Source organism: Danio rerio, chromosome 1, assembly GCF_049306965.1.
Source record: "Danio rerio strain Tuebingen ecotype United States chromosome 1, GRCz12tu, whole genome shotgun sequence".
NCBI classification, from domain to species: Eukaryota; Metazoa; Chordata; class Actinopteri; order Cypriniformes; family Danionidae; genus Danio; species Danio rerio.
The window spans coordinates 8330001-8345850 of NC_133176.1; the positions used below are offsets into that span (position 1 = coordinate 8330001).

At 34.2% G+C, this 15850-nt stretch overlaps 1 protein-coding gene across 2 annotated transcripts in view; it reads left to right on the forward strand.

Moving 5' to 3' along the window:
* Window positions 1-8283, forward strand: part of erbb4a (erb-b2 receptor tyrosine kinase 4a) — a 261739-nt gene extending 253456 nt beyond the window's left edge. Inside the window, exons 26-27 of one of the 2 annotated variants that reach the window (XM_068216185.2) lie at window positions 902-1202; window positions 6587-8193. In XM_068216185.2, coding sequence (XP_068072286.1) covers window positions 902-1202; window positions 6587-7428 — 1143 coding nt within the window. In that variant the 3' untranslated portion in view covers window positions 7429-8193. 2 annotated transcript variants of the gene reach the window in all.
* The last annotated feature ends 7567 nt before the right edge of the window (window positions 8284-15850 follow it).

Sequence of the window (15850 nt, forward strand, 5' to 3'; positions counted from 1 at the left end):
ATTTGATTTTTTCATTTATTTTAATTTTTTAATTAAAAATTGTTTTATTTATTAATAAAAAAATATTTTATTTAATTATAATTATTTTAATTTTTTTGTTCTCACCAAGGTGTATTACAACAAAATACATTAAAGAAAATAATTTTTATCAGTGATCAAGAACAAAATGAAAACATTAAAGTTGCTTTATCCCAGAATAGGGACACTATAGAAAGATGTAGTTTGGGTACTTTTGATTAAGGTGATGAAAGCTTCTTTTGTTTTACCTAATAAACTGCATTGACATAGCCTAGCAACCATCCAAAATACCTTAGCAACTACATAAACAGATACATTTGGCCATTTTCCACCACTATCTTGCAATCTGACACAGAAACCTCACTCACGGTTTCTTCAGGAAATTTACTATACTATTTATTATTACAGTTTTTTTGTGGATTGTCTTTTACAAATATAGTTCTCATTCATTTATTTGTGATGCTCTTGTGCCCACCAATCAATTTAAAGGATGATGGGATAAAGCTGGCCAGTATTACCATATGATTATTATTATTAATTATCAGTTATCAAGTCTAAAAAAAATAAATAAAAATAAAAAAAATCACTGATCAACTCATCAAAATGCTGATTTATCTGACCCAAATAGTAGGTGGTTTTCTTTGTATTAAAGTAAAACAAATAAAATTTGTATTTCAATTTTGGCCAATATTTCATTTTTTTTTTCTTGACCACAATAAATATTTTGTTGTAGATTAAATTCAATTTTATAGTTTGAATCAAAGTTAAACTATAAATTACAAAACAAAATGTTATTTTATTTTACGTTGGTTCAAAGTGTCATTTTGTATCATTGTAGTCAAGAGCGTAATGCACCTAATCTTTACTTTTGTCCCACATATAGACTCTGAGGTGTCGTGACAGGGTTTTCAGTCCTGAAGACGGGATGGGGGCTTGTTCTCGTGATGTTCCTGCTTCAGCGAGTGCTGTGTTTGTTCCTGTGAGCACTCAAGCTGCGGGACTGAACGTTCTAGAGGAACAGCACTGTAACGGGAGCCTGAAGAAGCAGCAGCCCATGTCAGGATCAGGGGATGACTGCGATGGCCAGCGCTACAGTGCAGACCCGACCGTCTTTCTCGGCGAGAGGAGTCTGAAAAACACAGACGAAGATGGATACATGAGCCCTATGAACAAGTCAACCTCAGGTACAGTACACAGATCACTCAAATTAAGCTGTGAAATGCAACCCAGTATCATTGGAAATATGTGCCCAGGGCTAAATTTTTTAAGAACCAACAAATATGCACAATGGAGAATATTTGCTGGCAGTTTTTGTGTTTATAAAAATCCACTAGAGGGCGCAGTGTACATTCTTGACGATCTCAAATGTTTCATACATGCCATTTTAATGTAAATCCACTAGAGGCTGCTGTATATAATTCTTTACATACTAATGTATTTTTTTGTGCGTGTTCATTGTCATTGTGCATAATATATCAGCTTGATATGGACTTACCTACATACCACCTTTCCTAAACCCAACCGATAGTGTTTTCAAAAGCACACTAGAAAAGCCATCAGAACCACATGCTGCTTTTTTGGGTTTAGTTTTTCCTAGTTTCTGGAACTTCGTCGGACTTAAACTCTAGTCTGCTGTGCTCCGTTCATGTTGAGCTACTGAGCAAACCAATCTTAAAAAAAGGTTAGGTAAAAAAAATTACAACCTAAAAATAATTCTACTTATTTTTTTTCCCTTTTTTGCTTTGGGATATATTTGTATTTAATTATAAATGAAAATTTGTATTTCATATTTTTCTATTTCACATTTGGGTGTACTATAGTTTTTATTTTGTTAGATAAGCTAAAGATTTGGCTTCAGTACTGACTAATCTAATGGATATGCACAAATATAATATTGTATAGCTTCCTTTTAAAAAAAAAAATAATGAATTTAAAAGAGAGACTTAATTATGCTGAGCACTGTATTAGTCAGTAGGTGTTTTTTTCCCCAAAAATTATTTAGTATGACTATGGAACAAGAGGAAGATGAGTAAATGATAACCAAATGTTACATATACTGTATATATAACCAGATATAAGATATTTTAAAACTATTCGATAAATCATTGCATGCCTTTTTATCCGAAATCCACTTGGCATGTGCATGATGCTTCTGGGTCTGCATGAATTAGTTTGGTGTAAATCACCACTGAAAGTCTTTTATTACACATACTCTGGTCGATAATATTGCGGTCGCTCCATTTCAGCCTCAGATAGTTTAAAACAAAAGAGTGTCTGGAGTAAAACATTAATCCAAGCATGGTGGGTTGAGTGGGACGATAAATCAATAGATTCTGAGTTCCTCCATTACAAATTTTGGCAGCAGTTAATGGTCTCATCCTTCACCTCAGAGGCTTCAAACTAAAGAGTGCCAATGAATTGTGGGTGGTTAACTAGAAGTGGGCTACCCGCTGTTTCAGTAGTTAAACTAAAGCTAGCAGGCTGTGTGTTACTAACACAAACTGACTATTAAATTAATGTATTTTAAAAGACTGTTTCACTGTTCGGAGTTTGAGTGATTTGTTTAATGCCTTTTAAAGAATTTCTCATCCAGACTTTTTACAAATTTTAAAAGTAATTTAGTTATATTTTTAAATATAACACTTTAAATCAGAAACAGCAATACAATGTGACATAACATTTCATTGTGTCCTTCTATATTGATACTATATTGATTACTATATTAATATTTACAGTTCTAATGTTTTGTTTAAGCCTTTATTCTGAAAAAAAAAAAAAAAAAAAAAAAATATATATATATATATATATATATATATATATATATATATATATATATATATATATATATATATATATATATATATATATATATATATATGAGCAATATCTCACAAGTAGCAGTGAGATGGCTGTATATCAGCACTGGTGGGAGGCGTGCATTGGTGTGTTGTGTCCCACCAGTCCTGATATACAGCCATATTGCACTGCTACGAGTGTGACATTATGTTTATACAACAGTTCAACGACACAAGCGTGTGTATATATTTTTAAAAAATCAAACACGGAGAGTCCAAAAACCTGTTTGTATTAGGAACTATTCTCTTCCACCATTCATTCACATCTGCAGCTCAGGTCAGAACCGCATAAACTGTTACTAATAAGCCTACTTCACTTTAGAGCTAGTGTTTGAATGATTCTCTAGCGAAATGTCTGAAGTGATAACAAAACAGAGGATTTTGCTGACATTTTAAGATTATATGGATGAACGTGACATGAAATGTCTTTTGTCTACAGAGATATATCTTTACAGTATTACAGTCTACAGTATTTCTCTGTTGCAATCCGGATATCACAATAATTAACCCCGAAAAAAGCAGCACAATCACCACTAGGTCACTGTTGTGTTTGCGATAAGGAAAAATGCTAAACACATACGAGTATTTCTCATTTCTTTCTGCCAACACAACACACATTCCTGATATGTGAGTCCTATTTCACACGCAATAAACAACAATTATATGGTATAAATACAGCACTACAACATACAAAAGAGAGAGATTGACTTATAATATATAACACTATTATATTATAATATTAGAACACTGTTTTAACCTTCTAAGGGCTTATTATGCGGTCCTGTTGCCATCTTGTGGATAGACAACGTCAAACGTCTTTGGTCTGCTCAGTACGGCAGGCTATTGGCCGCAGACATGCTGTCTCTTAGAAATAGTAAATATTTAAAAATAGGCACTATTTTTATAAATAAACTGCATGAGTGCAACCTAAACAACTACATTCTCGACTAAAAAGCCTTAAAAGTACATTAAGTTGTCCAACCGCTGCAATATTTGTCAAACTGTAGAGTGTCCTCTGCTTGTTGCTGTATGTGGGTGAAGTAATTTACACAGGTGAAGAGTGAAGAGACGATACGATGCTGTTACTGGCAAAATATAACACGGCTATAAGCCAATCAGATTAAAAAACCAGACAGTACTATTGTATATCAGTTTATATTATAAATCTGTTAATTTTATGCTTGAACTGTAAAAACTGGACTGAAGCAGTTTTATTTTACTGGAACTTAATGCAGGGCGGCATGGTGGCTCAGTGGTTAGAATTGTTGCCTCGCAGCAAGAAGGTTGCTGGTTCGAATTCAAGCTGGGCCAGTTGCCGTTTCTGTGGGGAGTTTGCATGTTATCCCTGTGTTGGTGTGGGTTTCCTCTGGGTGCTCCGGTTTCCCCCACAGTCCAAAGACATCTGATATAAGTGGATTAGATGTATTTAAATTGGCCATAGTATGTAAATGTGAGAGTGTAGGAGTGTTTCCCAGTACTGGGTTGTGGCTGGAAGAGCTTCCGCTATGTAAAACATATAAAGGAATAGTTGGTGGTTCATTCCGATGTGGGGACCTCTGATAATCGGAGACTAAGCCGAAGGAAAATGAATGAAGGAATGGAACTTTGTAAAATCTACATTGTAGTATGCGCTATAGAAATAAAGATAAATTGAGTTGAATTGAATATCCATGGGGAACCTTCAACATTAATAGAACCCTTGCAAAGACTACACTTTTGTTATAGTAGAAAAAGGCTCATAGAATAAAATGTTCTTAAAAAAGAGAACAAAATCACTGAAGGGTTGTTTAAGGAACTAAAAATGGTTCTTGCTGCAAAAAGCATTTATTTTCAAGCATGAATGTGTTTTGACGATAAACTAAAAGTGACACTCTCTTCTGGAAGTACTAGAGATTCTTGCTCATTTGTTATGCTGCATATTTATTATGTGAAGGGTAATTTAATCAGCTCATTAATTCTCATTCATATTCTGAACAATAACACAAAAGAACGCAATGAATTGTAAAATGTAGGTCAGGAGACTCGTACAAATGTAGGCCGAGATGTTCCTTTTAATGTCTGCAAAATTTCCTCTCTAAAATGCGTCTGTTCTGTAGTTCTGTCTGTTTAATTGCACTCAGACCAATAATTGTTTGTACAGTGCATTCACTGCATTAAGATCTGTAATATCCATAGATTATAGATGTACATACACTGCTTTGAGAATGCTCCTGTGATTTGACACATAAGGTGCTTACATGACACGGAATTCTGATTATTACAAGTATATGTTTTATTTAGAGTTCTGAATTTACATTCAGACTTCAGAATATAAATAATTAAATAAATAGTCATTATTATTATTATTATTATTATTATTATTATTATCTGGTTAACTTAAATCAAGTTATTTATTATTCCTTTTTAAAGTTCCAAATAATAAAAAATAATAATAATAAATAATAACAAAAATATAAATCAATTTTATTATTATATCTGGTTAACTTGAATCAAGTTATTTATTATTCTTTTTTACAGTTCCTAATATGAATAAATAAATAAATAAATAAATAAATAAATATTATATTTATTTCTGATTAACTTGAATCAAGTTATTTATTATTCTTATTTAGAGTTGAGAATAAAGAATAAAAAAATAATAATAAATAAAGGAATGAATAAATAAATAAATAAATATTATTATTAATATTATTATATCTGGTTAACTTGATTCAAGCTATTTAGCTAATATTTAGCTAATCAAGCTAATAATGGCCATTATAAATATTATAAAAATATAACATACAATAAGTTTATACAATATAAGAAATAAAGGCAAGCAATCAGTCAAATATGCAGAATGAGAGTACGAAATTACATAAATTAATATATTAACCTATCTTTGCGCTCATCCAAAACACGTTACCTGAGAACAAGTAATAGATTCAAAATACCAAAGAGTCCTAGACAAGATGAATTAAATATCTCGTTTAACAACTATAGTAAGATGAGACCCATCTGTAAATACTTAATGAACTGTCTGATGTGCGTTGCTCTCACCTTGGTAGGTGTGCTCAAAGCACCTGCTGACTGCCTGGAGCTCAGACCTCTGCATACACAGCAGCACATGACAGAGTGTGTGGTCACGTTATGTGTGTTTTCAGCGGTATAAAGTGTTGACGGAGATCTTTACAGAATTGCTAGGTGAAACGCCAGTGTGGATGTGGATCATTTTCATTCTAAAATGCCATTTTAAAACTAAAATGCATTAGTGTAAACAGGCCCTGAGTGTGTCTGTGGTGGTTAAATTGTCCAAGTAATCAGTGAGCATAATCTGCAATTGTGTCTGTGAAATCAAGGGGTGATCTAGAGCTGGTGTGTGAGTGCTGGGCGTGATGGGATTTGTAGTTTGGTAAAGTGGCAGATCTGCAAATGATGGGTATCATAACAACTAAATATATAGAGGAACACTTTGAAAGAAATTTAGAAACTATGTCTTGGTAACCAAATAAAATAAATAAATAAAAAATTATTAAAAAATATAAAGTTACATATTTAAAAACTACAAAATAAAAGCAAAACAATCACCTAAAATTTCAAATAAAAATAAAAACTAAAGGTTAAATAAATAAATATGACAAGTTGGTGTGTACACATCTATACATACTATTTCTTCTTTGATAAGCATTTGCCATTTTTATCACGCTGATTTGAATTGTCCTCTGTGCCTACAGACCATCTCAGTCCTGTCGAGGAGAATCCTTTCGTAAACCATCGGAAAAATGGAAACATTACTGCACTGGACAACCCGGGTTACCACAGCACACCTGACAAAAAATCCAAAGCCGAAGAAGACGAATACATCAACGAACCCCTTTACCTCAACGCATACAACACCACCGGTGGGACAAACCTGGAGATCATGAGGCGAAATGGATCCTCCATCCCTCTACAGATGACAACAGCGACCAGCGCCGCGAGCAGCCACATTATCCTCTCCACACAACCAGGAAAAGCCCATCACCACGGCCAGGGAACACATGTTCATTTCGCCATCCCACCTGTTCAACCCCCCCAAACCAGAGCGATGAGCCAAAACGGCCAGCATTCCCAGTCTTCACACGCCGTCGAGTCCAATTCCTCAAGCATGTCCGCCAATCCCTCTTTATTATCCCAAATCTCTCTCGTCAGTCAACAGATCCAACCTTGTCTGGCGAGTCAGTCTCAAGTACCGAAATCCACAGTCCCAAATAAAAGCATATCCGGCCTTCCTGGTCACCTCGTTTACCCGGTTAACATGCTTCAAACAGGACACACTGGGACTGTAATGGCTGATAGGAAGTCCAAGAAGAATTTCGATAATCCTGATTATTGGCAGCACAGTTTGCCTCCAAAGGTGACCCAAGCGAACCCTCAAGACCCAACGCAGACGTGCAAAAGCAAACACCTGTACAGACACAGCATTCGGAGTCGTTTGGCCGTGGCTGATAACCCGGAGTTCGTATCGGAGTTTAATAAGAGACCAGGACCGGTTCTGCCACCTCCGCCATACCGGCACAGGAATACGGTTGTGTAACGTCCAGGCCCTTCAGATTCATCTACCAGCACCGTACGTTACATTGGGATTACTGAATGACTTCAGGAATTAAGGAGACTTTAAAGGGAAAACTGATCAACCAAAGTGCCTTGAAACTATTCCAAAAGCTATTCCGTGTTTTTGTATTTAAATACGAATGTAAGCAGATGTAGGTCACTTAAAGGGACAGTTCACAATATTTTGGTTTCTTTTGTTGTTTATTTACCTTCATGTTGTTCCAAAAGACACTTTATTAATTTTAGAGACATACAACCAAAATTAATAAATAAATGCAGCTAGAAGGACATTTGCTAGAGTATTTGGTGGTTCATTCCGCTGTGGTGACCCCTGATAAATCTGGGACTAAGCTGAAGGAAATTTGATGAATGAATAAATGAATGAAAAATGACTTGCCCCTCTAATGAAAGTCAATAAAAATGTAATTAAAAAAGTAATAATAAAAATTTAACGTTGCAAAACATCCTAAAATGTATTTAGGGTGCACCAAATTTTTAACCAATGAAAACTATCCAGAAAAATGTCAATACTCTACTCGTATGCGTCTCATGTACCCAAATATGTAATTCTTCGCTTCCTCATTTTAAATGCAGCTAGAAGTAATTGCTGCTACATGGGCATGTGCCTAAGTATTTGGTGGTTCATTCCGCTGTGATGACCAACTAAGCTGAAGAAAAATGAATGAATGAATGCATTAATAAATAAATAATTTCTGTCCCTCTGTTCAAAGTCAATAAAAAATAAAAACAATTAATTATAAAAGTAATAATAATAATTCAACGTTGCAAAATTCCCAAAATATCCAAATATTTATACATATTATTCAAATTGACTGACAGCCTGATTCAATTTATAATTTGTATCCGAACCAATTAATTAAAAGCAATTTAATTTTTGATTCAGTTTGAAAAAGGTATAATTTTTTTTTATTCCCAAATGTGACATTTTATATTAATTCCCAAAAAGCCAAGAAACTTATTTTTATTCTGTTTACTTTATATCAAGGTTTCAGCAAATTTTTTACCTATGAAAATGGGTGAAAAATGTCAATATTCCACTTATATTCTTCTCATGCACCCAAATACATAATTCTTGGCTTCCTCAGATTTTACATGCAGCTAGAATTAATTGCAACTAGAAGGGGATATGCCAGAGTATTTGGCGGTTCATTCCGCAGTAAGCTATTTATGTTAGAGGTGCGACAAATCTGTAACCACAGAAAATTATCCAAAAAATGAATGAAAAGCATCAATATTTCACTCATATTCCTCTCATCTACCCAAATACTTAATTCTTGGTTTCCTTAACTTTTTATGATTTTTTTTTTTACATTTTTTAGGATAATAGTTGTATTTGAGTGTAATAAAATCTGTTTTATTCTGAAAACTACTGGTAACAATAATAAAAAAAAAAATAATAATAAATAAATAAATAAATAAATAATAAAAATGGGGCTGCACAGTGGCGCAGTGGGTAGCACGTTCACCTCACAGCAAGAAGGTCGCTGGTTCGAATAATAATAATAATAATAATAATAATAATAATAATAATAATAGGCTTCCAATAAAAATGGTGATGAATTAATTTCAAACATCTTATAATTTGAGTTTCAAAGATGGAGAAAGTCGTACTACTGATAATATTTCTTTCAAATGTAAAATCAAATATTTACAGTTTTTACAGTATTTCTTTAAAACATACGTACAAATAAAAAGTCTCTTTCATGAAACAAAAGGCTTCCAAAGGAGGTTCAGAAATAGTGATTGATTCATTTTTAAAATATCTTATAATTTAAGTTTTAAATTGCACAAAAGTCTTGGAATGACATGAGAGTAAATTATTAAATGAATATAAAGTTAAGGATTATGAGGAAAATATACTTTTAATTTCTGTTGACGTACAGTAAGTTTAAAAGCCTTTTTGAGCACTATCCATTCACCCTATACTGCTGATGTTGATGCCTCAAGTTATTTTCTCTTCCATTTCTGACTTGTGGACACAGAGACCTACAGTATGAGCGCTTACAAGACACTTGGATTACTCTTGAATCTGAATGAGAATGAGGAAATTGTGGATTGCATTCTCTTGTACCATAGTGGATTTAATAATGGACAACACTGGATGGATACCAAGGATTATTTTCTCTCACACTCTTCTTCATGTTTTTAAATGATCTCAGCAATTTTCTCCTGGTTTTGTACTCATGTAGGAGTTATTAAACAAGGCTGAGAATGAGCACACGGGGCAGCCAAACCACACCTTGAGCTAACGGGAATTAAGTGCCTTCCTCAATGGCACAAAAGCATCGATGGACGTGCCAATGGAGCGAATTGACCATGGATTCGTCAATCGTTATGTACATATGTGTGAAATCAATTTGAATATATACAACTGAGCCGCCAGTGTGCAAACAGACTCACCCAGACCTTGTGTTGAAAATATGTTGTTGTATTTAATTCATCACGTAGTGAATTTATAGAAAGATTGATATATATATTCAGGACGGCAATATTTACTAATGTTGGAGGGCACAATGCAAACTCAAACTACTGATCTCCAATGGAGAACTTGTTTTTTTTTTTGGTAACAGTTTAACATGAATGGGTGTTCATAAGACATCATTAAATCATGACACGACAAATGTCATAAATGTGAATGAGATTTTATGCATGCTTATTGGAGTTGACTAAGATGACAGGGTTCGAGTCCTCTAAGAAACGGTTTCAGAAGCGAAACTCAGCCATAATGGGTTCCAAAGTGCTGTACATAAAAAAACATATAATACATGAATACATACAGAAACCAAAATAGATAATCTCACAACACATGATTAAAAACTAAAGAAAATAAGTGTGCTTTCAGTAACGTCTGAAAAGACTTGGAAGTTGGAGATGTTCTTAAGTAGAGTGTAAGATTGTTCCAAAGTCTTGGAGCGGCAACTAAAAAAGCTCAATCACCTTGACATTTCAAGTGTGATAGAGTCGATCCTTAGAGCGAAGAGATCTCACAGGTTGGGTTAATTATCTCAGAAAGCAGGTAAGACAAAAACAGAAATAGTAAATAATAGGGTGAGAATGTGGTAAAATCTAAAAATGAAAGGTCGCGAGGGCTTTTCTTTTTCTAGATTGCTTTTGAAAACACTGTCAGTTGGGTTTACGGAAGGAGGAGGGTGGTTCAGTCGATCGGTCAGTCAGTCAGTCAGTCGACAGCGGCCTCTGGTGGATATACACATGAAGAACAGGCACAAATGGCACTCACAATATACATTTATGATCTAAAAAAGCGTACACAGTGGCCTCCGGTGGATTTGCGAAAACAAAAACTGCAAAAAACGAAGCTTCTTTGACGTATTTCGCACTCCCCAAAAATGTATATAGGGGTACATATCCATAATGAGCCTGGGTTGACAAATACATCACAACCTGTTTTTTGTCTTTGACATGACAACTTGACATATCCAAGATAACAAAACTTGTCATAATTCTGTCATAAACATGACTGTCATGAAGCCATTATAAATATGTTATTAATTTTATAACAGTGTCATTCATATTTTTTTTGCACTTCAACTACAGTGGTACAAGCTGAATTTGTCAGCAAAATGTTATTAAATATTATCGACGCTGTTAAAAATTATCCAACAAAGGCTCATTCTGAAAACAAACCTCTATGTACATTTCTGGAGATCGTGAATTATGTGGCCAGATGTTTATGTCAGTATTTCTTCTTTTTGGGCTCACCAACTGACCGCTTTATTTCGTGTGGACGGTTTTTCTGCTGTTACTAGTTTGTCCAGTGGCTCACCACATACATCGCCTGGCTTGTAAAGTGGAGCAAAGTTGACCGCGGCGACGAGGTTCGAGTCCAGCAAAGAACAGTTTTAGAAAGCAGATGAAAAAAAAAAAAAAAGCTAAATAGTTAAACAAAATGGCTTAATAACAGGGTGAGAGAAGGATAAGATCTGAAAAAGTGGTAAAAAAAAATCAGGCAGCTGAGAGGGATTTTCTTTTTGTGTATTGCTTTGGAAAAAAACACTGTCGGTTGGGTTTAGAGAAGTGGGTGGGCGGTGATCAATTGGTGCATCTAAAAAAAACTATCGGTTGGGTTTTGAAAAAGGAGGAAGGAGGGTCAGACAATTGCTCAGTCAGTCAGTCGACAGCAGCCTATGATGGATATACTCAAGAAGAACATGTGCAAATGGCACTCGTGGGGGAAATTTGAGATCTGAAAAACATACAAAAACTGCAATAAACGTACCTCCTGGGACATACTTGGCGCTCTTCAGAAATGTATATAGGAGTACATATCCATAATGATACTGGGTTGACAAATACAACAGAACCTTTGTCAAGACAACTTGACATAACCAAGATAACAAAACTTGTCATAAATCTGCCATAAACATGACTGTCATGAAGCCATTATAAATATGTTATAAATTTATAACAGTGTCATTCTTTTTTTGGACTTCAACTAGAGTGGTACAAGCTGAATTTGTCATCACAATGTCAGTATTAATGACAGTGTATTTATACAAATAACGCCACTTTGGATGACACAATTATTATGGCCCCATGACGATAATGTTCATGACAGATTTATGACAAGTTGTTATAATAAACAATGTCATCTTTGCATTCAAAACTGAGCAAATGACACAATGCCAGTCGCCATAAGCATGTATACAATCTCATTCACATTCATTGCAGTCTTATGTACACCTCTTCAAGTAAAGTGTTTTCATTTTGTTTTCTTCTCAGTGTATCTTGACAGAAAACACTTTTTTTTTTTTGTCTGAAATCTATTCTGCTCTCAGTGAGAGTGTATCCGTACGGTGGCCAGGGAGGAAACTGTTCATATGTTTTATAAACTGTAATGGACGTTTGTCAATTCTTATGTCAGAGTGTCATAGCGAGTAAGTTGTGACGTGCAAATTTGGTTCCATGCTAATAATATGAGATTTGCTTTCCGCTGAACAGCCATGGGAGACGTAGCTAGATTTGTTTGCCTTTTTTTCTATTTGGGTTGTACTTTTGTTTGTTTTTGGGGCTTTTCCAGAAGATGCATCTCATCTCTGTTGTAATTCTATTTGGTGGAATGACACAATAAAGGTCTTGTTTGAGATTTGGAAGTTTTCTAGAATCTGAAATAAGGGTCTTTTGTTGTGTTGTACGAACAGCATTTTGTTAATTACAAGATTAACATGTCTGAACACCTTCAGGAAGAAGTACTGCTATGTTTCTGAATGGTATCGCCAACCAAACTTTCTCTGCTACTAAGTGGATCCTTATTTTTTCTTACTTCAGCCATTTTAATTTTCAAGAGTTCACACATAGCTGATGATGGATTATAAAGTTTGTTTGGCATGCTGTCCCGGCAGAGAGACTGTCCCGGCACGTTTGCAAGACGAGAGGAAAGTTTGAGCTCAGGTAGATCTCGAGAACTCCCCTGCTGTAGTAGCTAATGAACAGATAGTGATTGCTCTTAAGAGATAACTAGTTACTAGGAGCATGTCCATGGTGTCGAAGGATTTCACATAATATTTCACTAGAAATTTTTTCAAGAAACTTCTATTTAACTTGAAGTGACATTTAAAGGCTTAACTGGGTTAATTAGGTTAACTAGGCAGGTTAGAGTAATTAGGAAAGTTATTATAAAACGATGGTTTGTTATGTAGACTATCGATGAAAAAAAAATATATAGCTTAAGAGGGCTAATAATCAATAAATTTTTTAACCTTAAAATGGTTTTTAAAAAATGTTATTAATTATTTAATTTTAAATATTGTCATATATATATATATATATATATATATATATATATATATATATATATATATATATATATATATATATATATATATATACATATACATACACATACATACATGCATACATACATACATACATACACACACACACACACACACACACACACATACATATATATATATATATATATATATATATATATATATATATATATATATATACATATATATATATATATATATATATATATATATATATACATATATATATATATATATATATATATATATATATATATATATATATATATATATATATATATATATATATATATATATATATATATATATATATATGATTTAAACATATTCACTTATGGTTCAAATTTGAAGTACCCGGATAAGCCTGTGTTATTAGCTGTTGTTATCTGGGAATAACATACACTGGAATGTCACGACTGACCAATCGGAATCAAGTATTATAGTTATCCGTGTATTTATATTGATTAATAAATTATTCATAGTGTGGAGTTATTATAAAGTGTTACCAAAAAAGAAACTCAAAAATGTTAGGAACCAGTTGAAGTCACTGGAAATAATATTTTGTTTTTGCTTGAACTATCACTTTGGGGCAATTGTGAAGGTCCAACCTCTAGCAAGGTGTGCATAATAAAGTGTCCAGACTGCAGTAGAGTTTCATTTCTGTCCCTTTTGCGCAAAAGACAGAGCGAGCGTGAAGGAGGTGTAGCTTTACTCCAGAGAGCCAGTAAATGAATCAATCTGTCAGCGCATGCAGCTTTCTGCCATTCCCCTCAGAGAATAAATGTCTCTGGATGTTTCCGTGTCTTCTCTATCTCAAAATCACAGAAGCGCATTATCCATACTTTCAGCCAAAATACCATCACTAAAATGATTTCCTCGCTTAGACAAATGTCAGCATTATTCTGTAGGGTTCAGAATGCGTGACTCGTCCTGCTCTTCAGTGATGTATGTTTATTTGACAGGATCAGTTAGTGAAACATTGCTGTCTCGCTCTACATTGTGTATGATGATCTTCACGCGCCGGCTGAGGCTCTTTGTCCTTTTAAATGTCTCCTTTTGTGTTGGCGACCTGTAATAAATGAGCGTGCGTTTAAAAGTGGCAGCTGTGAGAGGAGATTCGGGACAGAGGGATTTCCACACTCGCACCAAAACTGAGGATCGGCTCCAAACTTTAGTGTATGTACATCTGATACACTACCTGTTATGTATCGATACAAACAGTACAGCTTAAGTCAAAGAGTTTATTTATTAATTTGTTTAAATAATTCCCAAATGATGTTCAATAGAGCAAGGCATTTTTCACAGTATATCTGATAATATTTTTTCTTCTGGAGAAAGCCTTATTTTGTTTTATCTCGGCTAGAATAAAAGCATTAAACCATTTTAAGGTCAATATTATTAGCCTCTTAAGCAGTATTTTTTTCAACTGTCTGTTATACATTCTTTCATTCATTTTCTTGTCGGCTTAGTCCCTTTATTAATCCAGGGTCGCCACAGTGGAATGAACCGCCAACTTATCCAGCACATTTTTATGCAGCTGATGCCCTTCCAGCCGCAATCCATCTCTGGGAAACATCCACACACACTCATTCACACACACTTATACACTACAGACAATTTAGCCTACCCAATTCACATGTACCGCTTTGGACTGTGGGGAAACCAGAGCACCCAAAGGAAACCCATGCGAATGAAAGGAGAACATGCAAACTCCACATAGAAATGCCAACTGAGCCGAGGCTCAAACCAGCAAACCAGCAATCCAGCGACCTTCTTGCTGTGAGGCATGTTTTTTTTTTATTATTTACTATTATTATTTTTATTTTAGTTATCAACACCTGCTAGTGCCACGGAGAGCACATAAAATAAAATAAAATAAAATAAAATAAAATAAAATAAAATAAAATAAAATTAAATTAAATTAAATTAAATTAAATTAAATTAAATTAAATTAAATTGGGCTACACGGTGGCTCAGCAGTTAGCACTGTCGCCTTACAGCAAGGTTGCTGTTGTGAGTTCTGGCTGGGTCAGTTGGTATTTCTGTGTGGAGTTTGCATGTTCTCCATGTGTTGGCATTGGTGTCCTCCAAGAAAACGGGTCGGGTCTCCCCACAAGTTCTAAGAGATGCACTATAGGTGAATTGAAAAACCTAAATGGGCTGTAGTGTGTATGACTGAGTGTGTATGGATGTTTCCCAGTACTGGGTTGCAGCTGGAAGGGCATCCTCTGTGTGAAACATATGCTGGATAAGTTTGTGGTTCATTCTCCTGTGAGGACCCCTATGAATAAAAGGACTAAGCAAAAAGAAAATGAATGAATGAAAATAAATTCAATCCAATTAACCAATTTAATTCAATTATATATATATATATATATATATATATATATATATATATATATATATATATATATATATATATATATATATATATATATATTAGGGATGTAACGGTATTGTAAATACCGTCATACCGCAATATTAATTTTTTTTCGATATTACCGTAGTCGCATGACTCGGTAAAACTATAGGTCTTCTGAGAAAATTTGCTGAGGCGAATGAAGCGAACGGGAGGTACCGGAAACTACAATT